Source organism: Impatiens glandulifera, unplaced genomic scaffold, assembly GCF_907164915.1.
Source record: "Impatiens glandulifera unplaced genomic scaffold, dImpGla2.1, whole genome shotgun sequence".
Lineage (NCBI taxonomy): Eukaryota > Viridiplantae > Streptophyta > Magnoliopsida > Ericales > Balsaminaceae > Impatiens > Impatiens glandulifera.
In genome coordinates this window covers 79,812-106,868 of record NW_025919501.1, presented here as the reverse complement: position 1 = coordinate 106,868, position 27,057 = coordinate 79,812, and the positions used below count along the sequence as shown (strand labels likewise).

At 31.6% G+C, this 27,057-nt stretch overlaps 2 protein-coding genes and 1 pseudogene across 2 annotated transcripts; all 3 read left to right on the top strand.

The window, feature by feature from the left end:
- The first annotated feature begins 351 nt into the window (after nt 1-351).
- LOC124918066 (18.1 kDa class I heat shock protein-like) lies at nt 352-908 on the top strand. The gene has a single exon (XM_047458326.1). It carries the CDS (start codon nt 374-376, stop codon nt 845-847), a length of 474 nt encoding a protein of 157 aa, XP_047314282.1. The 5' UTR covers nt 352-373; the 3' UTR covers nt 848-908.
- Nucleotides 909-6,401: 5,493 nt separating this feature from the next.
- LOC124918069 lies at nt 6,402-6,937 on the top strand (annotated as a pseudogene).
- Nucleotides 6,938-18,874: 11,937 nt separating this feature from the next.
- On the top strand, nt 18,875-26,452 carry LOC124918065 (18.1 kDa class I heat shock protein-like). The gene is made up of 2 exons (XM_047458325.1): nt 18,875-19,363; nt 26,441-26,452. Exon 1 carries the CDS (start codon nt 18,891-18,893, stop codon nt 19,356-19,358), a length of 468 nt encoding a protein of 155 aa, XP_047314281.1. The 5' UTR covers nt 18,875-18,890; the 3' UTR covers nt 19,359-19,363; nt 26,441-26,452.
- Nucleotides 26,453-27,057: the final 605 nt, after the last annotated feature.

Here is a 27,057-nt window from a genome sequence, read left to right as displayed (position 1 = left end):
TATTATAAATGTATTTAAAATAAAATAAAATAAAATATTTATTTATGTCCTATAAATTTTGACATGTTAATAAAATAAAATGATGTTTTTTATTAAGATTATTTTATTTGATTAATTTTTCTAACATGGTATATATAATATAAAATAGAGAGATCATCGTGTTCGTACACGTGTTCTATGATTATTAGATCTCTAGGCCAGTTGAGATAGCCCTCGAAATTACTAGAATTGTCTCTCCAGACTCTCCCGGCTTTTAAATGCACTAGCCCGCAACCGATCCGAGACCAAGTGAATGAAGTGCAGAGTATTGAAGTGATATATATATTTGTACAAAGAAAGCTTTCTATCAATTTTCAAGATAATCGGCACAGAGATGGCCTTAATTCCGAGCATTTTTGGTGGTCGACGAAGCAACGTCTTCTTCGATCCTTTCTCTCAAGACCTCTGGGATTCGACCTTCGAATCAGGATTAATCCCTTTCTCCTCCAACTCCTCTCACCGCGATACCTCGGCCTTCGCAGCCGTCAGAATCGACTGGAAGGAAACGCCGGAGGCTCACGTGTTTACGGCAGACTTACCTGGGCTGAAGAAGGACGAGGTCAAAGTGGAGGTTGAAGAAGATCGGGTTCTTCAGATCAGCGGGGAGAGGAACAAAGAACAGGAAGAGAAGACCGATAAGTGGCATCGGCTGGAGCGGAGCAGCGGAAAGTTCCAGCGCCGGTTCAGGTTGCCGGAGAATGCCAAGATGGAGCAGATAAAGGCGACCATGGAGAACGGCGTCCTCAATGTGACCGTGCCAAAGGAGCCGGAGAACAAGGAGGTGAAGTCAATTGACATTTCCGGCTAAGAGGAGGTTCGCAGAAACAGCCTTAATAATAATCATAATAATTATATTTGTGGGAGTCTTGAGTTGTCAAAAGGATTTTCAATATGAGTTTGTGTTTGTATCCATCCATTGATGGAAGTGAATGAAATCAAGTTTCCAACTTATTTGTTAAAAGACTGATATAGTAAAATTAAATAATATGAACATGTTTTTTTATTTTTTTATTTTTTATTTTTTTTTTTTTTGTTAATCTTATAACTTCACATCGATCAAATCAAGCATTTACAACATTACCAATCTTTTTTTTTTTTTTTGGAAACAGTTTAACACAATTTTGTTAAGAAACCCCAAAAGTAGGAAGGTCAAGAATCAAAACTAGACAGATCCTAGTTATGATTATAAGATGACAAATAAACGACCTTATAGTTTTTAAATTGCAGTAATCAAACAACAGTACAGTCAAAGATTACAATTAAAGTTCTCAATCTTTGTTGTTATTTCCATATTCGCCTTGTAGGCCATGTTGTTTTCTTCAACGTCTCCTTCCTCGCTCATACTTCACGAAAGGTAATTGAATTGTAGGAAATGATGTTTTAAGTTTACCTATATTGTTTAGCCTACCTCTATATGAATATGTATTGATCTGATAAAAGGAATTCTTTTTCAAAATATCCAGGCTTTTATCAATGTTTTTCTCTACTTTAATTTTGCGAATTTGAGGATTAACAACCCTAGTTTCCTTTTCATTCTTCTTCTTTATCATTACCAATCTCTTTTACCCTCACTTTGACTCATCAATCCATAATCGGCCTCACTAGAGACCTTACTTTCACTCTGAATAATGAACCTCTCTTATTACTAATCTAATAACCTACTTCAAGCATTATTTGTATCCAACAATCTCATCATAATCAATTTTTATCCTCACTTTGATCAAATCAACCATTTTCAATATTACAAATCTTTTTTACCCTCACTTTAGCCCACCAATCCACAATCGTCCTCTTATCTCATGACTTTATTTTCACTCTAACTAACCAACCATATCATTTATATTTATCTGTCAATATTAATCGACCTCTCATCTCGAGGCTTACTTTCACTTCGTTCAAACAACCCACTTTTGCTTACATATTTTACAATATATAACCCGTTTTTTTATCCTCATTTCGACCAACCAACCATCTCATTCTACATTTATCCACCACAATCAACATCTCATCTCGTGACCTTACACTTTCACTTCGGTCAAACAACTCACTTCTCCTTGCATATTTTATAATATACAACCCAAATTTTTTATTCTCATTTTGACTAACCAACCATCTCATTCCACATTTATTCATCTCAATCAATCTCTCATCTTGTGATATTGCACTTTCACTTCGATCAAATCAATCATCTCCAACATTACCAAAATCTCTTTTACCCTCAGTTTGGTCCCAACCAATCCCAGTCAAATTCTCATCTTGTGTCCATACTTTCACATTGGTTAAATAACTCATCTCCTCGCATATTTTAACCACTAATATCATTTATTTCCCAATGGACCTCTTATATTACTAATCTCATAACCTCACTTAGATGAAATCAACCATCTCCAATATTACCAATCTATTTTACCCTTACTTTGACCCATAAATTCGCAATCGACCTCTCATCTCGAGGTCTTCCTTTCACTTCGGTCAAATACCCCATTTCTCATCACGTATTTAACAATATATAACCCGACTTTCGTATCCTCACTTTGGTTAACAAACCATCTCATTCCAAATTTATCTACCTCAATCAACCTTTTATATCGTGAATTTACACTTTCACTTCAGTCAAACAACTCACTTCATAGGCACATTCACGACACGATCGGCATAGGCGACACGATCGACACGGCGGCACAATAGGCACATTCACGACACGATCGGAATAGGCGGCACGCTATTGTCTTTAGTTGGAGGTTATAAAATCGATGTTGAAATCAGCATTGATCAAGGAAGCGCGATCGGCACAAGTGGCATAGTAGGGCACGGGCGGAAAAACCCGATCTGCACGGACAACACGATATTGTCTAGCGTCGTTCTATTGTGCAGTTGACTTTGCCTGTTTTTTCTGGTTTCTTTTGGATGATTTTTGGGAATCCGCTGGTTGCCGTCTATTGTGCAGTTTTCTCCTTAGTCAGGCTGGTCTAGGTTGGGTGGCTTTTGTTGTCATCTACTGCTGTAGATTATTGTTGTTAATTTCTGCTGCAGGTCTGAATTGTTGCTGGTTGCTAAGGAATTTGGGTGTCTACTGTGCAGGCTGAGTCACGATGAGTCGACGCTCGACCAACCTTCGCTCAACTAGCCTCCTTAACCGACCTAAAAGTATATGGAAAAATAAAGGGAGTCTAGAGATATTGGCTGAAAGGGCTGCCACTTTTTCTAGGTGTCCGATCGGTCACAACGTTGCTGATGCAAATGACGCTGCCTTCAATCCAACTATTGCATCGACCGGTCACATGGCTGGTCTATCAACTAGTGAAGCCCATCTCCTGACTCATCTCCCAACCGGCCATGACGCCCCTCCCCTGACCAGTCATGTATCCTCCACCCCGACTGGCATGGCCGTTGTCAACCAAATCAGCAACGCTACTCCTTCGATAGACCATGTCGCTGCCACCATGACCGGTCACGATGTTGTTTTTCCAGCTAGGCTCATCTCAACCACTACGGCATGTCACGGCATCCCCGCTCCAATCGTTCAAATCCCCGATAAGTCGTGGACCATGAGACGAAATGAAATCGAAAATTTTGTGGGCATTCAGAACCAAATTTTCAAGTCTTTCGCCTAGTTCCAAAGGCATGAACTTGTCATGACCACTGAAAGGAGCGAGCAAATCATTTGCCAATTCAAAATCCGATTCGAGCAAAATTAGAACTCATTCGACAAACCTGAATACGAGGAAATCGTTCTGTGGTTGGTTGGTGTCATGAAGGAGTTCTACAAGTGCCCCAAAACCTATACATACACTACACAAACAAATACAAATCGAATATGGCAAACCAAAAAGATTTGGGGCAAAAACATGACAACTAATGGAAGCAAGCTTAATGTGGATCCTAGCCTAAAAATTAAAACGCTCGAACACAAGCTCCAAATTGAACTCCCTTGGAAATTTAAGAGGGATGCGTCAATGATTAGAAACGAGTTGTCGTCGGTCACTTCATGAGCACCCACAAGGCCCCATTCCGAGCAATCAAGGTCGCCCTTTTCTGACAATGAAACGAAAAGGTACTCAAAAAAGTCAAAGTCAACGACTTTGGCTATTTCTTCCTCACTTTTGGCACGGAGCCTGAAGCCCAAGCCATTGCCAACTCAGATTTCACCTTCATGTTCAACTTATGTTTCAATATCGCCAAATGGAATGAAGAAATGGACATCAATAGCAAACTGTCACAATCTGAACAAGTGTGGGTGAGACTAAGAAACACTCCACCGCACCTTTGTAATGCCAAAGCACTTGCCTACCTCACTAGACTCATTGAAAAATCGCTTAAGCTCGATCCCGACTTTGACTCGTTTGAACGAGTCACATTTGCCCGCGTTTGTATTCAGATCGACTCAACAAGTACAAAAACGGAAAAATTCAAGTTAAGATGTCGAAATAGAAACAAGGCCACCACTGAGGTCATGTACGAGCAGCCATAAAAAGAGGACAGATAAAAGCAAAAGAAACTATGTTTTATAATTTAAAAATATTAATAAAAAAATATTTAACTAGAGAAATGATAAAACATTAAATTAGATAAAAATACATGTTTACAAGTGACATTATTAACGTGTAATAGAACCATATAAGTTTTATTTCACTATCATGTTTTATCTATTTTACTATTATATTTTTTGTCAATCAATTTTTACATTAATTAATATTATAAATTTATTCAAAATTAGATAAATTTTTATTTATTTATTATAAACTTTGATATATTTATATTCTCATTAAATATAATTTTAATTTATATTTAATATAGTTTTAATTTATTTGTATTTTCTTTTTTCCTATTACTATCATTATTTAATTATGTGATTTGTATTTTATATTATTTGTTTGATCATATAATATTAATTAATTTAATTGAATATTTAATAAATATTTGCTTTTATTATTAATTTTAAATTAAAAATATATATTTTAAATTATAAATAAAGTAATATTTTAGGTTCATTAAATTAAAATTAAAAGTAAAATTATTTAATTAATTTTTGAAATGTAAGGAACATGTTTGTATATATAATATAAAATAGAGAGATCATCGTGTTCTCGTACACGTGTTCTATGATGATTGGATATCTAGGCTTGTGAGATAGTCCTCGAAATTACTAGAATTGTCTCTCCCGGCAGGGACGGAGCCAGGATGAAAAATTACTTGTGGCTGACTCCAACTTGCATATCAGATTTAACTTTCTATGTTCCGCTTTTTTTTCAATAAAATTTCCACGATTATTAGAAGATGGAAACTCGTCATGCCCTCTCAATGCACACGCTTGCAAAGTGAGCCACCGAGTGATTTCAATAGTTGTTGTAAACCGTAATCTGTTATTTTGTTTTTCATCTGAAGACTGTGCATTTAGTATTTTGTTAATATGACAAGGATATTCATTAGATTATCAAGATATTCAACTGCCCTATTATGTGGTGAAATATTATATTCTATATGCATAACAAAAGAGCATTTATCTTCATCATTAACTCACTTTCAATATTTGAATCCATCTATTGTAAATGTAGGTTTTTGGGGTTGCTTATGTTAAAACAAGAAAATGGGAAACAAAAAGCAGCATCTTTCAAAGGAGAGTATTCTAACCAAGTAAATTTCTTAAACCAATGACTTTGGAACCGTCGATTTTGATTTCCAAATTTGGTCGGCGGGTACTCATCCTTAATAGGTTTATATGACCCCATCTTGATATAAGCTCGTCTAATTTCATCCTTTTGATTAAAAGGATATTTCCATATCGGAATACGTAATGTTAGATCAAGTTTAAGAGAACTTACATCAACATCAATTCTAAGAGATTTGTTAAGTTCTTGAGTAAGGATATCAAATTCTTTATTTTAACTTGTTTATTAATATTAATTTATATTTTCTTATAAATTTTTGAAATAGTTTAAAATTAAGAAATATAAAACATTATTATTATTATTATTATTTTTATATTTTACTCTTATAAATAATATGTATTATTAATTATATTGAAATAAATAAAAAATAATGTATAATTATTATATAAATATAATTTTAAAATAAATAATATTATAAGGCCAGGGTTATCAAACCTGACCTCATATTCACATTTTAATAACATAACCAATAGGGCTAAGACTCACATGTGAAACAAATATATAAAAAAATTTCTTTTAGGATTTTAATTTAGGTGGGGCTGGAGCCCATCCTAGCCCATGGGTGGCTCCGCCCCTGTCTCCCGGCTTTTAAATGCACTAGCACGGAGCCGATCCAAGGCCAATTAAAGTGAAGTGCAGATTATTGAAGTGATATATATATTTGTACAAAGAAAGCTTTCTATCGATTTTCAAGATAATCGGCACAGAGATGGCCTTAATTCCGAGCATTTTTGGTGGTCGACGAAGCAACGTCTTCTTCGATCCCTTCTCTTAGGACCTCTGAGATTCGACCTTCGAATCAGGATTAATCCCTTTCTCCTCCAACTCCTCTCACCGCGAGACCTCGGCCTTCGCAGCCGCCAGAATCGACTGGAAGGAAACGCCGGAGGCTCACGTGTTTACGGCAGACTTACCTGGGTTGAAGAAGGACGAGGTCAAAGTGGAGGTCGAAGAAGATCGGGTTCTTCAGATCAGCGGGGAGAGGAACAAAGAACAGGAAGAGAAGACCGATAAGTGGCATCGGCTGGAGCGGAGCAGCGAAAAGTTCCAGCGCCGGTTCAGGTTGCCGGAGAATGCCAAGATGGAGCAGATAAAGGCGACCATGGAGAACGGCGTCCTCAAGGTGACCGTGCCAAAGGAGCCCGAGAACAAGCCGGAGGTGAAGTCAATTGACATTTCCGGCTGAGAAGAGGTTCGCAGACACAGCCTTAATAATAATATTAATAATAATAATATTTAGTTCCTCAGGCATCCGTTATCTTCGTATGAGTCTTGAGATGTCAAAAGGATTTTCAGTATGAGTTTGTGTTTGTTTGTATCCATCCGGTGATGGATGTGATGTTGGAATTATTTCCAATATTTGGGTACATATATTATTTAATAATTGTATATTAGTTGTTATCATAATAAAGATTAAAGCCCAATTAAAGTGATCTATTAAAGTATAAAGATTATGGGGCTTATTTAGACATCTATAATAAATGTGAGGATATATTTGTGTAGAAGTAGAAATACCATTTATTATTTCGTTGATGGGCCGAATAATAAATGGGTATATTAGGGCTAGGTCCCAACCCATATAAATAGCCTACCTATTTGTTTCTCTCATCGAACAATAAGGTTTATGTTCATCTCTCAAGAAAACTAAAGAAGGGCTATCAATATAGGGTTGGAAGACTTAAACCCCACCCACATCAATATAGGGTTGGAAGACTTAAACCCCACCCACATCAAACAATCCGATCCAGGTCCAGATCCAGAACGAGAAGATCCACATTCAGATTCAGGTCCAGATCCAAGATCAAGAGAAGATCAAGAAGAAGAGAATAACGAAGAACGGTTTAATGAACCGTTCTTCATTCAAGATCCAGGTACGTTTCCGCAATTACAGTTTATCTCAATTTATCGACATAGAGTATATAGATTATAGACTTAAGGATTAAAGATTTAGACTAAAGAATCTAACAAGTGGTATCAGAGCCTCTCTATGTGGATTTATTGAGATTTAATAAGGATAAAGATAGATTGTTGAATTTGGTTAACAAGATTATGAATAAAAATTAAATTTCGGTATATTGACATTGAATAAACAGATTCAGAATAAGGAAATTGAATAAATTAAATTGAATGTTCATTTTAAAGATGAAGTTGAACAGGTTTAATTTTGTTTTATTTTTATTTCTCACTTACAATTAGGGTCAAATAAGACTAAATATTATGTATAAAACAAAATGTGAGATAATTAAGAGTAAGTTAATTCTATTATATATATATATATATATATATATTTGATTTGAGGTTATATAATTGTTATTAATTAAAGAATATGTTCTTGATCTAATATGTTTTTATTTACTGAATTATAAACAATAATTTATTATGATGTATATGTTATACTAAAGAATTAAAGACTCTAGACATCTAAATGATTTTTCAGAAATCATAAATAAAGTTTTATTTCAAGAATTTGATTTAATTATCAATTTGAAAATAATAATTCAAATTAATAACCTTAATTTAAGTCATAAAAGAAAATATATGTTGAAGAAGTTGAATTTTTTTTTTGAAAGAATTGGTCAAATTAATATCTATTTATTATTAATTAGATAATTAAAGAGATATTAATAAATATATTATATATATTTCGGTTATATATATATATATATATTTTGAGTACGAAGGAAATTTGAATTTTAGAATAATAATTTATTATCCTTCTAATTATACAAGTATGTAAGGAATTAAAGAATTCAGTTTTGGAATAATAATTAATTATTATAATTAATTTAAGGAATTAAAATAATAATAATAATAATAATATTTATTCCTGAAATAATTGTTATTGTATTAATAAATAAAATATAGAATGAAATTCTGGAATTTTAATATATATCTATAATATAGTATAATATAGGTTATGATTTGAGAATTATGTAAAGAAAAATAGTTATCATATTTATAATATTTTATAAATATTGATTACTTTATGTTTGTAATATATTTAATGAATTAGTATAAAAACGGATGAATACATCTATTTAATTTATGACTTAATTAATATGGAATATATTCAGAAATTAAGAAAAAGTCAATTTATATAAATATATTCAGAAATTAAGAGATTATTATTTTTTTAATAATAATAATTTATAATTAAAGAATAAATAAATATCAATAACTTATTTATCAAGAATTAAGTTATTTATCAAGAATTAAGGAAATCAATTAACCTAATAATTGATAAATTTAGAATTTTGGGTAATATGTGTAATTGATTATTTAATTGTTTATTATTATTATTATTATATTTGGATGAATAATCAATCATGTTATATTACACATTCGAATATATATACATATTTCGGTCTTTATGTATATATTGTGTTGATTGATATTAAGAAATAATTGAGTGATTAGTAAAATCACAATTATTTGTTTTGTGTAACACATATGGAATTTATGCAATTTTGATCCATAAAACAACATTCAGATTTTCGGTATTAATAACACATTTTAAATTTGGTACAATTTTAGGCCCACTTAAATTTGTAATTATGCAGTTGTTAATCGGCCCAAAGGAAGGTTAATAATTGGTCAGATTGCAAATTTAAATAATGTACAAATTATTAATTTATAGAACATATTTGTTTTATAAGATTAAGACGGTTATGTTTGTAACTATGCGATTATTAATCGGACAAAAGGAAGTTTAATAATTGGTCGAGTTACACACTTAAAGTATGTACATAAGTTATTAATTTATTAAATCAATTAATTGAAGCAACATCCTACCAAAGTAGGCTCTCTTGTGAAGGTTAATATGTTTTATAAATTAAGAAGGTAGTGTGTATGTATTTCATGCGGTTATTTAATCGGCCCAAAGGAAGATAAATAATTGGTCAGAATAACATTATGCACATGTGGTAATAAATATGTAACAATTATTCGGTGGGCCATGTGAATAATTGGAATATCCAAAGATAACCAATTGTTTGACAGGACTTATTGTTAATATTTGATTATTACAAAAGAGTATTGTTTGCAAGTTAATATTTAATGTCCAAAGACTAAATATTAATGTTGCGTTTGGTATCTTATGATGAGACGTACCATTATTTTGAATTTATGTGATTATTAAAATTTTGTGAGTATGCTTGTTCATTTGTTTTGTTATCTAATCAAGTTAACACTTCTGCTTATACGGATTATTTTTCTTGTCAACATCTTAAGTTCATTTTATATAATATAATTTTTAAGACATATTTAGAATTTGTTGTATTTTTAAGAATTATATCTAAAAGGGTTAAAATTGTTAAGGGTATTATTAGAATAAAGATTTCATAAATAATATATGTTTTATTTTGTTTTAAAAGTAATGCATTAAAGTCAGAGTTACAATAATGTATTCTCATGCATCTAATTTGGATTTTCTTATTTACACTTAAGTTAATTAATGTGAATTGTAATTGTCTAAAGGGAGACATAGTCTCTATATGAACTCACATCAATTGTGTGTAAGAAAAATAAAAGATTGAAACAAAAATAACATAAATAGTGTTCACTTAGCAAATACCTTAATACATAATAAAGAAATAAAGTTGTAAGAATTGAAGATATTGCACCTTAAAGAAAATTACTAAAGAAAGTGAAATAAAGTTGTAAGAATTGCAGATATTGCACCTAAAAGAAAATTACTAAAGAAAGTGGTGCATAAAAGAATGCACATTATAGTTTGTTTTGTTTGTTCTAAGAGTAATTTAACTTCAGTACTCATACACATTTGATGGTAACTTCAGTATTACTAAAGTAAATGTGTTGATGTACGGTTGAGTTAATTGTCAAAAGTCAATTGATGGTGAAAGAAACATCGGCGTGGGCATTGACAATTCATATTAAAGATGAAGAAATAAAGAACTACTTTAGATACTTTTTTATTTGGAAACAAATATTTATGGAATATCTTCATGTAATTGATTCATTTGGAAGGAAGAGTTAAGAAGTATAACTTATATATGGAATAAAGATTCAACTAAAACAACTAGTAAATTCTTTTGGGGTTGTCCAGTTAAGGTCAGGTCTTATAGGTCTAAAGAAAATAAATTAGACTAAAGAATTATCAGATGTTAATTATTGGATATTCTAAAAGATTTAGAGACAAATTTAGTCTCATAAGTACTTCAAGATTAGCCTTGAAAATAAATACATACATAAGACTCCTTAAACAAGAGTCTAATGTATTCTCTAGATTATATGAATCAAGAAATTAAGAATATTTATGATGTTGGACAAATACTTGAAGGATCCTGGTTTGGATCATTAAGAAAGCAACCAAACAACTAATGTGATATTTTAAGAACAAAACATTACATACTCATATAGTGAAATCGAATCGGATAGAGATCATTTGGTATATTGATTCGAATTTTGTTGGATACTAAAACAGTCGAAAATTCTTGCCACATCATTTTAGTTTAAAGAATTAATTTTTGGAAGAGTGTTAAGTAGACACTCGAATTATTTCAAGTTGATGGTAGAATTTATTAGGTGTTTTGTGGCATCCAATTAAAGAATCCGACTGCAAAATTTTGTCACGGGGTTGCAAATTATGAATGATATAGAAAGACCACTAAAGATATTACGTGACAATAATTTGCAGTTCTTTTACTTTAAGAGTAATATGAGTTCGACTTAGTCGAACTATTTGGAAAATAAAGAATTCATAATGTTTACTTATCTATTGAGCATATTTGGACAAACTCTAAAATTACAGACCAGTTCTCTAAATATTTGCTATCTGAGGTCTTTCATGAACATATTGTTCATATGGATATTGCATATTTAGATGATATACAGTTTTAGTGGGAGTTTGTATCGTGATGCTTGCATAGATAAAATTTGGAATTTATGTGCACATTAAAGAATCAGTTTCTAAAGAAATTAAAGATTTAGTTTTAAAAAAATCAAGATTATAAAGTTATTCAGATTGATCTCTATAAGGAATAAAGGAGGACCAGTTGGTATTAGACATGTTAAAGATCACACTACATGTTAATCCACACTACACACCCATGTTTAATCTATGTTATTTGATTGTATTGACATATGTGACTATTGAGGTTTAGTTACGAACTAATGTAACAAAAATCGCTTTAATCCTATGTTGATATAATTGATGGACGAGACTGATATAGATGTATTTGGAAATGATAACAATATTTTGAGCTCTTAAGGTTATAATATACAATTGAAGGAAATATTATATGATCCAAGTGGGAGATTGTTGGAATTATTTCCAATATTTGGGTACATATATTATTTAATAATTGTATATTAGTTGTTATCATAATAAAGATTAAAGCCCAATTAAAGTGATCTATTAAAGTATAAAGATTATGGGGCTTATTTAGACATCTATAATAAATGTGAGAATATATTTGTGTAGAAGTAGAAATATCATTTATTATTTCGTTGATGGGCCGAATAATAAATGGGTATATTAGGGCTAGGACCCCAACCCATATAAATAGCCTACCTATTTTTTTCTCTCATCGAACAATAAGGTTTATGTTCATCTCTCAAGAACACTAAAGAAGGGCTATCAATATAGGGTTGGAAGACTTAAACCCCACCCACATCAATATAGGGTTGGAAGACTTAAACCCCACCCACATCAAACAATCCGATCCAGGTCCAGATCCAGAACGAGAAGATCCACATTCAGATTCAGGTCCAGATCCAAGATCAAGAGAAGATCAAGAAGAAGAGAATAACGAAGAACGGTTTAATGAACCGTTCTTCATTCAAGATCCAGGTACGTTTCCGCAATTACAGTTTATCTCAATTTATCGACATAGAGTATATAGATTATAGACTTAAGGATTAAAGATTTAGACTAAAGAATCTAACATGTGAATGAAATCAAGTTTTCAACTTATTTATTAAAAGTCTGATATCAGTACAATTAAATGATATGAACATGTTTTTTTAATACTTAAAGGAGAATTTACATTCATATATAAATATATTATAAGAAAATTTAAAAATGTTATTAAGACTTTGCAAATAAATTAATAATAAAGATGTACTAATAGCGAATAGCCCAAAATTTTATTTATGTACACAAATTTGTCAAAAAAAAATGTCAAATTTATTGAATATAACAGAAATAGTTAACGGTGTTAAAATTTCTTACCGTTGTTCTTGCCATGTCATATTCACATTGATATGATCGGCTTAATCAATAGAGGCGGGTAAGGCTATTGATGAAGGCTTGGGAAAACGATTTGATAGAAATCTTGTTAAGGATTTAAATCACTTTTTATTTTACGCAAACCCTTGTAAACGATGTTCCTACCTTTGCCCTTACTTGTTTTCTAAAATCCGACACATCGATTTTAGGATGAGATCAATGTTTTATTAATTTCTCAAAAGATTTCCTTCTCTTTTGAGGAATGGACTATGGGTTTTATTTATGTGAGATAGTGCCCGCAAACATGCAGGTTTCCTAAGTATCTTCTCTTCCTTATTTTTTTTTGCAATCAGAAGAATCAGGTCTCCATAGTTCGGACATAAGTCCTCTTTTGATGTTGCAAGTTATACAAAACTTGGGATTGGATTATGTTGAAGTAAAATTCTTTCAAGGTCGAGCTTTAAACCATTCTACGCATGCTTGCTATTATACAAAATATCTTCTAAGAGCATCGAGATTTCTTGACGTAATGAACTCTTCGCCTTCTATGTTAGATAGGCGGACAACTCCTCTAGAGATGATTTTCTTAAGTAGGAAGGGTCCTTCCCATGGGGGTCAAAACATGACCTTAGGGTCTAGGAGTTTTCGTGTTCGTTTGAGAACTAGATCACCTCCTTTGAGGTTTCTAGGTTTCACATTTCTATTGAAGGTATTTGACATGCGTTTTTGGTAGGCTTGGATTTTACACAAAACGTTTACCTCTTGTCCTACATTAATGTTAGTTTTTCATATTGAGATTTGAGTCAATCTTCTTCTATGACGCGCCTCTCTAAGATTTTTCTTAGAGTTAGAATCTCGATTTCGATGTGTTGTACATCATTTATGCTGTAAACTTGGGAGAGAGATTTTAGTCCGTTGAAGTTTGATCGGTCGTACGATATCCCCATAATGCATATGGAAGCTTCTTGTGTCAGTCCTTATACGTAATGATCATCTTCTTGATGATCCTAATCACGTATTTGTTTTCCGCTTTGACCGCACCGTTGATTTAGGGTCTATAGGGCGATGATTTGTGATGTTCGATCTTAAATTTGTCCAGCAATTGCAATAATTTTCCTTGGAAGTGTCTACTATTATCTAAAATTATGGCGTGAGGAACTCCATATCTAGCAATAATTCTAGTTTGGATGATCTTTGTCACTTGAGATGACTTCAGGACCTTGTAGGAGGCTATTTCAACCCATTTGGTGAAGTTGTCTATAGCGCCGAATATGAACTTGTGTCCATTTGAAGCGTGAGGATAGATTTTCTCAATTAAGTCGATGCCCCCATGTAGAAAAGGTCCAAGTGGATATCATGTTGTAGAGGAGCGAGATCGGTGTATGCTTCAGGTTAGCATAAATTTGGCACTAGTTTATAGGTTAGCATAAACTATGATATTGATTCTTCTAAACATTCTGTTTTATTATTATTATTTTCTTTTTATTTCATCAAGATAATTGATGTAACTTTGTAGGGAACAATTAAATGTTGATGTAACAAAAAAAATAAGGTGTTTGAAACGAGAATAATGGTTAAAAATGAAATTGAAGACAATTACGCAAAACAATATGTCAATCTTTTGTCTTAAGCTGAAGAGCTAAGAAAAATTAATCATGGCTCGACAATGGTTCTCCAAGTTGATAAATGGATAATAGTCCAGACATGTTTAAAATGTCTTATGATTGTTTTGATGATTGTAAAAGAGACTAGAAAGCATGTTGCATTGGAGTTGATGTTTATTTTTTTTAAATCAAAGTGCAAAGGTAGTCTAATGGCCGTAGATGGGAAGGATGAAAGTAGAATGTTTCTATTAACATGGGAAATAGTTGAGGGTAAGAATCAATATTCATATTCTTGGTTTTTTAGCTTCTACTTCACTCCACGATATAAGATTACCACATGGTAAGGTTGTAAATATTCAAATCAACTTAAGACTATAATGGTTGCGTGAACATGTTATTCTTAAAGTTGAACAATCACCCTTGGTTGGTGAGAATTTTTTTGGTGACCTTTCATCTTCGTCTATCGAAGTAGAGTAAGACGGTATTTAGGGAAGATCTTGCAAAAACCTTCGTCTTCTTTGGCTTGAGAAGAAGAATCGACTATAATTTTTATTTTTGTAAAAAATACGATAGAGAAGTTTTGTGTGATTTAATAATGAAAAATGACATAGAGAGAAAGAGGGAAAAGGAAGAAAATGAAAGATTTATGCTTAAATTTAAAAATAATAATAATAATACTTTGTTTGTAATTAAAAAAATGTGTAATGTCACATAAGCACCTTGTTTGTTTATGTATAAAAAAATGTTAACTGTGTAAATAGGAAATTAGCAAAATCAAACAATAATAAATGTATAGGGAGACATTTCAAACTAAATGCAATGTCCGGGAAGAAAATACCTATTATATAAAACTAACTAAATTTGTTCATAAATAAGCCCGAGATACCTCGAGTTAGGGCGTCCCGAGGTATCTCGAATCCAGAACTTCTTAGCAAACCTTTTTTTGTCATATTCTTAGGGTACCCTAATCCTAAGATATTTTTTTATATAAGTGGATTATTTGTGTATATAATATTTTATAGTTAAAATATAAAAAAATATGTTATATATTTTGTAAAAACTGTTATGGGTGAACCCTGAATTCTAGTTTATCTGTAATTAGGGTTTAACATTTGGCTTCTTTTTTACCCTTAGCATGTGGCTTCTCATTGTGCAGAACCCTTTCCTTTACAAATCTTCCAAAAACCTCAAGAAAAATCACTCTTCCTCTTTCGGAAATAGTCACTGCATTTGGATCTATATTTTGACTTTAAAACGTGTCCACTCACCGATTTATCTTCTCCTTGTTGCGCCGTAATGACCACCATTTACAGTGACGGGATCGTTGGATCTTCACCACTACCCATCTCGCTCTTTTTATTTTTTTCATTTTCATTCAAAAATTCAAGTTCATCATATGTAGGATCGTTTTATAAGTTGAATTCATCTTCTTTTAACTAATCATTTTTGCACACTAATACCTCCACCATTTTAAGACACAAATTGCTTCTACAAAGAACAATTATCCTTTTATCAATGTTAAAAATAGACTCACTCACTAGCAATTGTTGAGAATGACATTGCAAAATTATACTTGACAATAATTGAAAAGATTGGGTACTTAGTTTTACTCCCTTGCACCGCTCCAAGTGATTGAAAGTTTGGTTGAATATTTTTTCAGTCTTATCGTTTAAAGATGACATATATTGAATAATATTATAGTATAATTATATTTTGATTTGATTTCAAAAAAAATATGTTTTTATAATTAAATTAATATTAAATCTATTTATTTCATTATAAGCAGTATATATATTATAAATATTATTTCGGTATATCTCGATATATTACAATTTTAAAATCTCATACATTTACGATACAAATAATTTCAGTATTTATATTATACCTTACCTTTTTCGGTATACCTTAAAAATCGATATTTTTGATATATTATGGTACAGTATTTTCGATATACGTATAATATAAGTAATTTTTTCTACTCATAGGTCCAACTAGGATCGAGAGATCCAACTAAGATCTTCGGTTAGGATTGAGAGATCCGACCGATAAATTTTAGCTAGGACTAAGTGATCCGACCGAGACTTTTTAGCTAGGACTGAGAGGTTCGACCGATGTTCTTCATCTAGGACCGAGAGGTCCGATTGAGGATTTTTATATCCGACCGAGAAAGAGAACCTAGGAGCAAGGACTCTCGCACCGAACCAAGAACTTCCAAATTTAGGACCGATGATCTCCACCTAGGACTAAGGCATCAGACTGAGAAGTTAAGCCTATCACTAAGGAGTCTCGTACCTAACTGAGCACTCCCGAACCTAAGACCAATGATTTCCACTTAGGACCGAGGCGTCCATCCAAAATTCTAGCCAAGGACCGAGAGGCCCTATCACTCGACCGAGGGACTTTCGCACCTTGACCGAGTATCTTAAACCCAGACATGGGGGTTCTCAACTAGGACTGGGGCCTTTTTAGCCCCGATTGAGGAAAACGAACCCATGACCTAGGAAACCGGTCCTAAGGCCTACTTGGTTCCAATTTTCAAATTTCAAAATTATTATTGTAATTTTGACACTTCAAACCATTTTCTAAAAATCCCAAAAAATTAGAATCTAATTTCAAAATATTTTTTGGGATATTTCCACAAAAAAATATTTTGACAAAGACTTATTTATGATTTATTTTTAAACACTAATGCCTTTTAAACTGATGTTCTTAAGATATTTTCTTCCATCATCATCAACAACAAGTACCAGTATTATAATTCTTTAAATACGCAAATACTTATGTATGTCTAGGACTAAAAGAATAATTAGTTAAAATAAAATGTTATACAACCGATTTTCAAAAGCCAAATTTATAAATAGAGATCGTTTTTAAAACGGTTACGGTGAATGAAGCGCGAAAGCACTTTCCCGAGTATCACCAAACTACGATTGAAAGAAATTCTGGCTAAAAATATGTTGGTACACATATGCTTTTTTATTGATTTTTAAACAAATCAATTAGCGACTCTGTTTAAAATAAATAATTATTTTTAATTAGTTTAACACAGATTTAAAAAAATTAATTTGATTATAACAAATTTGAAGATTATTTAAATTTAAATCCAAATTAATTATTTTTATAATTAATTTCAAAAGCTACGTGGGATCATTTAAAATCTTTTAAAATAATGTTATTCTTCACTAACCATAGTATTCAGGTCATTAACAAATATAGTGTTCTTCACGAACCATAGTATCATTATTGTGTCACGCGTAATGTGTATTTTTCTCGCACAATATATTATTCTTTACGAACCATAGTATTCAGGTCAATAACAAATACATACATGATCGTCGCGAATCAACTAACTATACCATAAAATGCACATTTGACATACTCATTTTCACGATGGTTGTCTTCTTCAAACTATAGAGGGAGGGTGATCAAATGTGATGGTTGTCTTCTTCAACTATTGTAGATGTTGAACGGGAAGTTGGAGAGTCGTGGGGATAAGGGAGAAACCGATCTTGGTTGCTGATGTTGAAATGAAAATTGGAGAATCGTGGGAATGAGGGAGAAATTATTGATGACTGTTTATGTTTAACGGGAAGAGACGTAGAATGGAAAGAGGGATTAGGGTTTTAAGGAGAGAATATGAAAAAAAGGAATAGAAAGGGTTTGACACCCTAAAATCCGAAAAAGGATATTAAGGACAATATATGCAGCTTTGAGGCTCAAAATATTGTTTTTCAAACTTTATTAATTTGGGTTATTTTTCAAATTTGATCTCTTAATAGGATCATCTAGTCAAATTTCTCATTTTACTATCATCTTTTGTTAATATTTTTGCATATTAATTTTAGATGATAAATTAGAAGATATGAAAATTAATATTATAGAGTATAAAATGAGATAAAATATTTATTTATGTACTATAAATTTTGACATATTTATATTTTTTAATAAAATAAAATAGTTTAAATTTATTTTGTATTTTCTTTTTTTATTTTATTAAAATTATTTAATATGTGATTTGTTTTTTTTATAATATTTATTTGATCATATAATATTAATTAAATAATTTTTTTAATATATATATTTTTATCATTAATTTTAAATAAAAAATTATTATAAAATAAGTGATGTTTTTTATTAAAATTAAAATTATTTGATTAATCTTTGTCAAAGAGAGAGATCATCGTGTTCGTACACGTGTTCTATGATGATTTGATCTCTAGGCCATGTGAGATAGCCCTCGAAATTACTAGAATTGTCTCTCCCGGCTTTTAAATGCACTAGCACGCAGCCGATCCAAGGCCAATTGAAGTGAAGTGCAGAGTATTGAAGTGATATATTTGTACAAAGAAAGCTTTCTTTCAATTTTCAAGATAATCGGCACGTACAGAGATGGCCTTAATTCCGAGCATTTTCGGTGGTCGACGAAGCAACGTCTTCTTCGATCCCTTCTCTCAAGACCTCTGGGATTCGACCTTCGAATCAGGATTAATCCCTTTCTCCTCTCACCGCGAGACCTCTGCCTTCGCAGCCGCCAGAATCGACTGGAAGGAAACGCCGGAGGCTCACGTGTTTACGGCAGACTTACCTGGGCTGAAGAAGGACGAGGTCAAAGTGGAGGTCGAAGAAGATCAGGTTCTTCAGATCAGCGGGGAGAGGAACAAAGAACAGGAAGAGAAGACCGATAAGTGGCATCGGCTGGAGCGGAGCAGCGGAAAGTTCCAGCGCCGGTTCAGGTTGCCGGAGAATGCCAAGATGGATCAGATAAAGGCGACCATGGAGAACGGCGTCCTCAAGGTGACCGTGCCAAAGGAGCCCGAGAACAAGCCGGAGGTGAAGTCAATTGACATTTCCGGCTAGGAAGAGTTTCGCAGAAACAGCCTTAATAATAATCATAATAATTATCTTCGTGTGAGTCTTGAGTTGTCAAAAGGATTTTCAGTATGAGTTTGTGTTTGTATGATTGTATCCATCCGGTGATGGAAGTAAATGAAGTCAAGTTTTCAACTTATTTGTTAAAAGTCTATCAGTAAAATTAAATAATATGAACATGTTTTTTTTTTCTTAATACATAAAGGAGAATTTACATTCGAAGAGAATGTTTTACTGCTTGTTTCAACATTGTTACAAAAATGATAATAGTGTTGACTTGATCTTAATTAATAGTATTTTAAGACAAAAAAATTCCTTTTATATAGGAGAAATATTATTCTTTCAAATTTAGATAGGCATTATGACCCACTATTTCAAACAGAAATAAACAATTAAACATCTTTATTAAAAAGGTCTCCAAAATGTATATCAAATCAAATAGGTGATATTGATAATTGGCATAAACAACAATTGATCAATAATATTTTTTTTTATAAATTATTGAACAATATTGTGAGTTTACACTCTTTCATCTCAATCATAAAAAAATTGCTGACTATGTTGCAACTCTAAAAGACTATGTATAATATTTAAAATTATTAATCAATATTTTATTTTTCTAAATTTAATAGTATAAGTAAGGATATTCATTCATATATCACAATAAACAAATATATCTTTTGACTGGTAATTATAAAGACCTTATAAGAACTAAAATTTAAAATTGTTATTAAGACTTTTCAAATATATAAAATAATAAAGATGTACTAGGAGTGAATAGGCCAAAATGATCTACAAATATTGGCTTTATTATAAAATCAACAATAAATCTAAAAAAATAATGATTATAAGACAAACATGTTGATAATGAAAAATAATAATAATATTTTTCAAAGAATCTACAACATAAGAGAATAATGAAATTATATAAATTTAAGAAAAAATTTGTAAACCCTCAAAAGTATAGGATAGTTATATTTCCCTAAAGAGTGTTTTACAAATTAAAAATAAATAAATAAACAGAGTACATGTAATTGTTATTTGTTTACTTAAACATCACCGAGAAGAACAATAAGCTTATATGGATTTCCTCTCGTAATATATTTAGATCGTAAAATCTATGTGTATTCCCCTGTGATTGTAACCCGCGGAAAAACATTTATTTTGGTTTTCGTGAAAAACATGAGGTTCGAGATTTTTTAACGTCGGTTTGCGTCGAACTTTTTTTTTAAATAAAACCATTGGTGAAAAAGATTTTAAAATGATCCATAATCTCTTTTGAAATAAATTAAAAATAATTAATTTGAAGTACTTTCATTTTAAATAATCAGGAGATTTTAAATAATTAAATTATAATATTATTTTTTATAAATCCGTCAATTTAAATTAATTAAACATAATTAATTTTAAAGATTATTTGTTTTAAAAACAGAGTAGCCAACTATTGTTTTTTGAAAATCAATAAAAGTGGCATACATTTATGAACGTATTGACCAAAGTTTCTTTTAGTTTTCTCAAAAAAAAAAAGTTTTTTTTAGTTCAGGAAAGGGCTTTCACGTTTCATCCTCCGTACCCGTTTTAAAAATGGTCTCTACTTATAAAGTTGGCTTTTGAAAATCGGTTGTATCACACATAAGTTTTAACCGATTATTCTCCTGATTCTAGTCATGCTCCTAGATTTTAGCGTTATTTAAAATATTGAAACAACAATATTTAAATGATGGTTAATGTTGTTGATTATAACTATGGAAGAATATATACTTGAAGAACATCAGTCATTTTAAGAGTGTTAGAGTTTAGAAATAAACACAAAATAGGTCTTACTTAAAAAAACGTAGAAATATTTTAAAATCATTTTATAATCACTTGAGATTTTTAGAAAATAATTAGGGTTCCAATATTACAAAACTAATTTTGGGTTTTGAAAAGTGGAACCAAACAGGCCTTAGGACCGGAGTCATATGCCTTGGGTTTATTTTCAATCGGGGTCTACAAATCCTCGATCTGGGTAAAGGAGCCTCTCGTTCGAGGCTCGGGATCTTCAGTTGGAGTGCCGAATTTCCTCGGTTGAGGTGCTAAGGACTCTTGGTCCTTGGCCAAGATCACCGGTTAGGGTGTGTGAACCCACCGGTCCTAGGTTCATAAATTCTCGTTTAAGATCAAGATTCTTCGGTCCTAGGTTTAGAATTCTCGGTCCTAGGTTTAGACCTCTCGGTCCTGGTTTAGACCTCTCGACCATAGCTCAAGAACATCCTTCGGACCTCTCGGTCCTAGCTCAAGAATATCGGTCGAACCTCTCGCTTTTAGCTTTTAGCTCAAGAACATCGGTCAGACTTTTGAGTCCTATCTTATTTCTCGGTCGGACCTCTTAGTACTAGGTCTCGGTCCGGACCGAAGGTTGTCGGTCGGACCTCTTTTAGAACACAAAAGCGTAGGGTTTTGTAATTTTGTTTTGAACTTGGATTCTTTGATCCAAGAGCTTAGGTAGCTTAACAAGGCTCTCAAAAACATGTTGATCATCATCTCAATGTATCAATTAACTTGAATGATGATTGAATCATTCTAAACAGTTTTTTTTTTATCAAAATTTGATTTTTTTGGTTTTAAAGTTGTTTTGAGGAGAGATGAGATTTCCAATAACTTCCTTATAGATCCTATATTAAATTGGTACCTACACAAGAACACTGATCGTTCGCTTTGATCAAATCAAGAACTCAAAATATTCAATTAATTTGAAATATTTTATTTTGATCAAACATGATCCAAACAGTTGCCCAACATGATTATAATCATGTTGGGATGCTTTCTGGGCTGCGATTCAAGGGAATTAGCCCAAGATTAACAAACTCGTTTTTTTATTTTTAAAATACAAATTTGGTTTTTTCTGTTTAAGTTTGATTGATTATTTCTAACCTATCCATAAAATTTATAAATAATCTTAGGATTAATTTCCAACCATAAAACACCATAAACAGAAAACATACAAAGATGGTAGGATGAACATTTCAGTCTTTGAATTAGCCGATAGGTTGGTTGTATGTTGTATTTCATCTTTGAGATATCAAAGATGGGACTGCATCTTTATTCTTCCTGCGATCGTGATGAAGAAGAAGGTATCAATCAAAATGATATCGTATCATGACTTTAGCGCGTTCTGTTAGTAGTATGTAACGATGTTGGCATTTAGGTGGTCCGTTAGCGATTCGGCTAACATGTGTTAGCCTATCTAGTGTTTCTCTTGCGCGCATGTCTTTGGTTGTAGTGGGTTACGTATGTGCTAATAGAGCGTTGGATGAAAATCTAGCGCTCATCCGATGGGCACAGTTTCTTCTGAAGTATTCTTCTAGAATTTTGGCTACACCCGATTACGCCTTTTATTTTAATATTAAAATCTTAAAGGTTTATTTGAAATGATTTTTCTTTTTACACTTATGCCTTTAATTTTGATCTTTTTAAATACACAAAATGTTAAAATAAATATGGAAAATATTTTACCAATTAATTTTTTATTTTTATTTTTTTTTGTATATTTTAGGGTTAAATAAATAATTTTTGTGTATGAAATGGGTACCTCATTTCATCCTTAATTTTTTATTTTAATCCATTGATTATTTTCTAAAATTATTTTAAAATAAATAAGTATGACATTTATTCCACATAATTTTATTTTTTATTTTGGCCATTTTTCTTCATTGGTTAGGCTTTATATCAAAATAATTAATTATTTTTATTGGGTTTTGGCTTTGGAGTTAATTATTTTATTTTATTTTATTTATTATAAAATAAATCAAAATAATTATTTAATTTTATAAATTAGTGTGCAAATTTTTAATACTTAATACTTACACATTGATATTATAAAACTTTCTTAATAAATTCATTATCTATATACATATTAAATTATTGAATTTAAAATATAAAACATATTAGCTTTATTGGTTAAAATATTGAACTTACGTTGTTAACAAACACATATGTTCATCAAATTTTATATAAAATTTAATATATAAAGTGTTTTTAGCGTAACTAATTAAAGTGTTGTACTTATATTATTAGATGGTAAGTTCGAGACTTATATATAACATTTTTAATTTAATTTTTTAAATTTAACTGTTTCAATTTATGGTTGGGTCAACCTACGACCCGACTCAAGTATTCATTATTTTTACAAATATATCTAAATTAACCATAACTCTCAACCTGACAAATTTGAGCAATTTGGAATTAAACATCATTGTATATATAATTGTTTCAATTCATGGTGGGTCATTATGACCCAACTCAAATATCAATTTACTCTCACATATATATATATATATTCAAATTAATTACACTTTCAAATATCAATTTACTCTCACACACAACTCTCGATCGGTAAATTAGAGCAATTTGCACTTAAGCATCATTATATATCCTACTAGGATTCTTGTGTTATGCACACGATAAAGATATAACAAAATTTCAATAAAACAAACATCACAATAATTTTAAGATATGTAACTAATGTCTCAAATAATTAATAAAATACGAATAATATTAGAATAGAAAAATATATTCAATATAATTAATACAATTGAACTTATAACTTCCGGAAAAACCCCTTCATATTAGGTTTTCGTGAAAATCTCGAGTTTCGAGAAATTCAACCTCGGTTTGCTTGTTAGGATTTTTTTAAATAAAATATTTTTTTTAAAAGATGTCACTAATGCTGACAGATTTTTGAAATTAATTAAAAATAATTAATTTTGGGTTCAATTTTAAATTCCGGAGATTTACCATGATCAAATCACAATTTTATTTTTTTTAAATCATTTAATTTAAAATAATTAAACATAATTAATTTTAAAGATTATTTATTTTGAAATAGAGACGCCTTTTTTTTTAAAAAAATTAATAAAAGTTGGCATACGTATACAAACTTATTACTAGAGTTTTCTTTTAGTTCGTAGTTTGGTGATACTCGGGAAAGCGCTTTTGTGCTTCATCCTCCTCCCGTTTTCAAAACGGTGTCTACTTATAAAGTTAGCTTTTGAAAATCGGTTGTATAGTACTTGAGTTATAACCGCTTATTCTTTCGGTCCTAATAATGGTTCTAGGTTTAGCGTTATTTAAAGTATTGAAACATCAGCATTTAAATGTGAGTACCTGTTGGGGATAATAACTAGGGAGGAATTACGTGAAGAATATCAATCAATTTTAAAGGTATTAAAGTTTAGAAATAAATATCAAACAAGTCTTTCTTGAAATATTTTGTGGAAATATCCCAAAATATTTAAAATGCATTTTCTATTTTATCGGGATTTTTAGAAATTATTTGGAGTCCCAAAATTATAAATTTAATTTTAGATTTATAAAGTGGAACCAATTAGGCCTTAGAACCGGAGTCCTAGGTCTGGAGTTCGTTTTAATGGGTTGAGATCAAAAGACCCTCGGTCCGGGAAGAAGCTTGGGATCTTAGGTCTAAGGATCGAAGTCCCTCGATCAAGGTGCTAAGAACTCTCGGTCATTGGCTGATCTTACCGGTCTAGGTGTATAAACCTTTCAACCATAGGTTAGCCCGGGGCTAAGTTTCTTGGTCTTGGGTTCAAGAGCTCTCGATCCTAGGGTTAGGGAGACTCGGTCCCAAAATCATAACTCTCGGTCCTAGGGATATGAATCTTGGTCATAGGGTTATGGAGTCTTGGTCCCAAGGTTAGAACTCTTGGTCCTAGGGTTAGGGAGTCTCGGTCCCAAGGTTAGAACTCTCGGTTCTAGGGTTAGGACTCTCGGTCTTAGTGTTAGGATTCTTGGTCCTAGGGTTATGGAGTCTCGGTCCCAATGTTAGAACTCTGAATCCTAGGGTTATGACTCTCGGTCCTAGGGTTAAGGAGTCTCGGTCCTAGGTAAAAATCCCTTGTCGGATCTCTCAGTCTTAGCTCAAGAACATAGGTCCTAGGTCTTGGTTTGCTAAAGAACATCGGTCCTAGCTCTCGATCCTAGGTTAGATTTTCTTTGTCCGAGGCTAACGAGCCTCGGTCCTCAAACACTCAAAGTGCAGTTTTTTTAATTCATTTTTTTAGGTCTGATCCTTTGATCTAAAAGCTTGGGTAGCTTCACAAAGCTCCCAGGAACAAGTTGATCATCATCTCAAGGTATCAATCGACTTGGATGATGATCAATTTGTTCAAAACACTTTGTTATAATAAAATTGGGTTTTTTATTTTAAAGTTGTTTTGAAGTGTAATGTGCAATCCCAATAGCTTTTTATACAACATATATTTGATTGGTACCAATACAAGAACACTAGTTGTTCGTTTTGACCAATTCAAGAACTAAAAAAAATTAATTTATTTTAAAATTTTTGATTTTGATCAAACATGATCGCTATAGATCAAACATGATTCAAATAGTTTTCCAACATCATTATAATCAATTTGGGAAGTTTTTTGGGCTGTGATTTAACAGAATTAACCCAAGAATAGCAAACCCGTTTTATTATTTTTTAAATTCAATTTTAGGTTTTTATTATTTAGATCGATTGATCGGTTATCATATCCAAATACTTTCTAAATTATCTATGGATGAATTTTCAACCATAAAACACTATAAACAGTAAGCATACAAGATTATGCAATTTGAAATATAAAAATTTCAAATTCAAATTGTAAATATGAATTAAAGGGTGATTGGAACCTTACCAAGGATTGAAGAACACTCTTTAATTCTTATGGAAGCTTTCTAGATGCTCAGATCCAAGTTTTAAGGCATAATGGAGGATTTTGATTTTCTTCGAATTGGAGGTTATGAGTTGGTTCCTTCACTTCAGAATTACTTAGAAAATCTATTTATAGCATTCTTAAGTCAATTTATCCAGCCTAGTGGATCAAATTAGCTAAAAGTCATTAATGATGTTTTAAATATTCTTGGCTCAAGTGGCCGGAATAGGGATGATTCATCCCTATTTTTGTAGGGAAGAATGATCACCATCGTAGGTTGATTATTCTAGACTTTGAATCAATAAATTTGGTTGACCAATGGTCGAGTTCCAAAAAGACAAGATCAACATAGATCTTTAGAGCTTATCCAATCAGGCGTCGTGTTGGAGACGAAGATGGCGTTCAAAATGGCGTCGTGTTGAGCGTATTCGGGCGTGTTGTTGGCATTCTATCCAGCGACATTGCATTTGGGCGGTCCATTAGTGTCCTAACTAGCAAGGCGTTAGTCATTCCATTGTGGCCCAGATGCGAGTTGCTTTTGCTACAAAATAATTATTTTGATCTTATTTATTTAAAAATGATTCAAAATAATTATTTTAATATTATAAATTGGAGTGTCAATTTTTAGTGCTTACAGAGTGTCCCTCTTGAATCGAGTTAGAATACAACAAACTGATTTTTGAAAACGTTTATTCGATAATGACATCTAACAATAAGTTATCTTGTCGAATTTATAATGAGGGAGTTAGGAAAGATAGAACTTATAGCATGTCACTGTTGGAGTGATCTGTTGATGTTATACATAGCATTCATCGATGTGCTTCTAAGCGTTGCTTTAGGAAATCCTTTCTTTGGTGTTTATCCTAACAAGGATGATTCTTGAAAATCCTATTTTACAGAACTTGACAAATTATCTGTAAAATTCATGGAGTAACGATAATTCTAGGTATTGAAACATCAATTCCCTTATAGCATGAATATCAATAGATTAT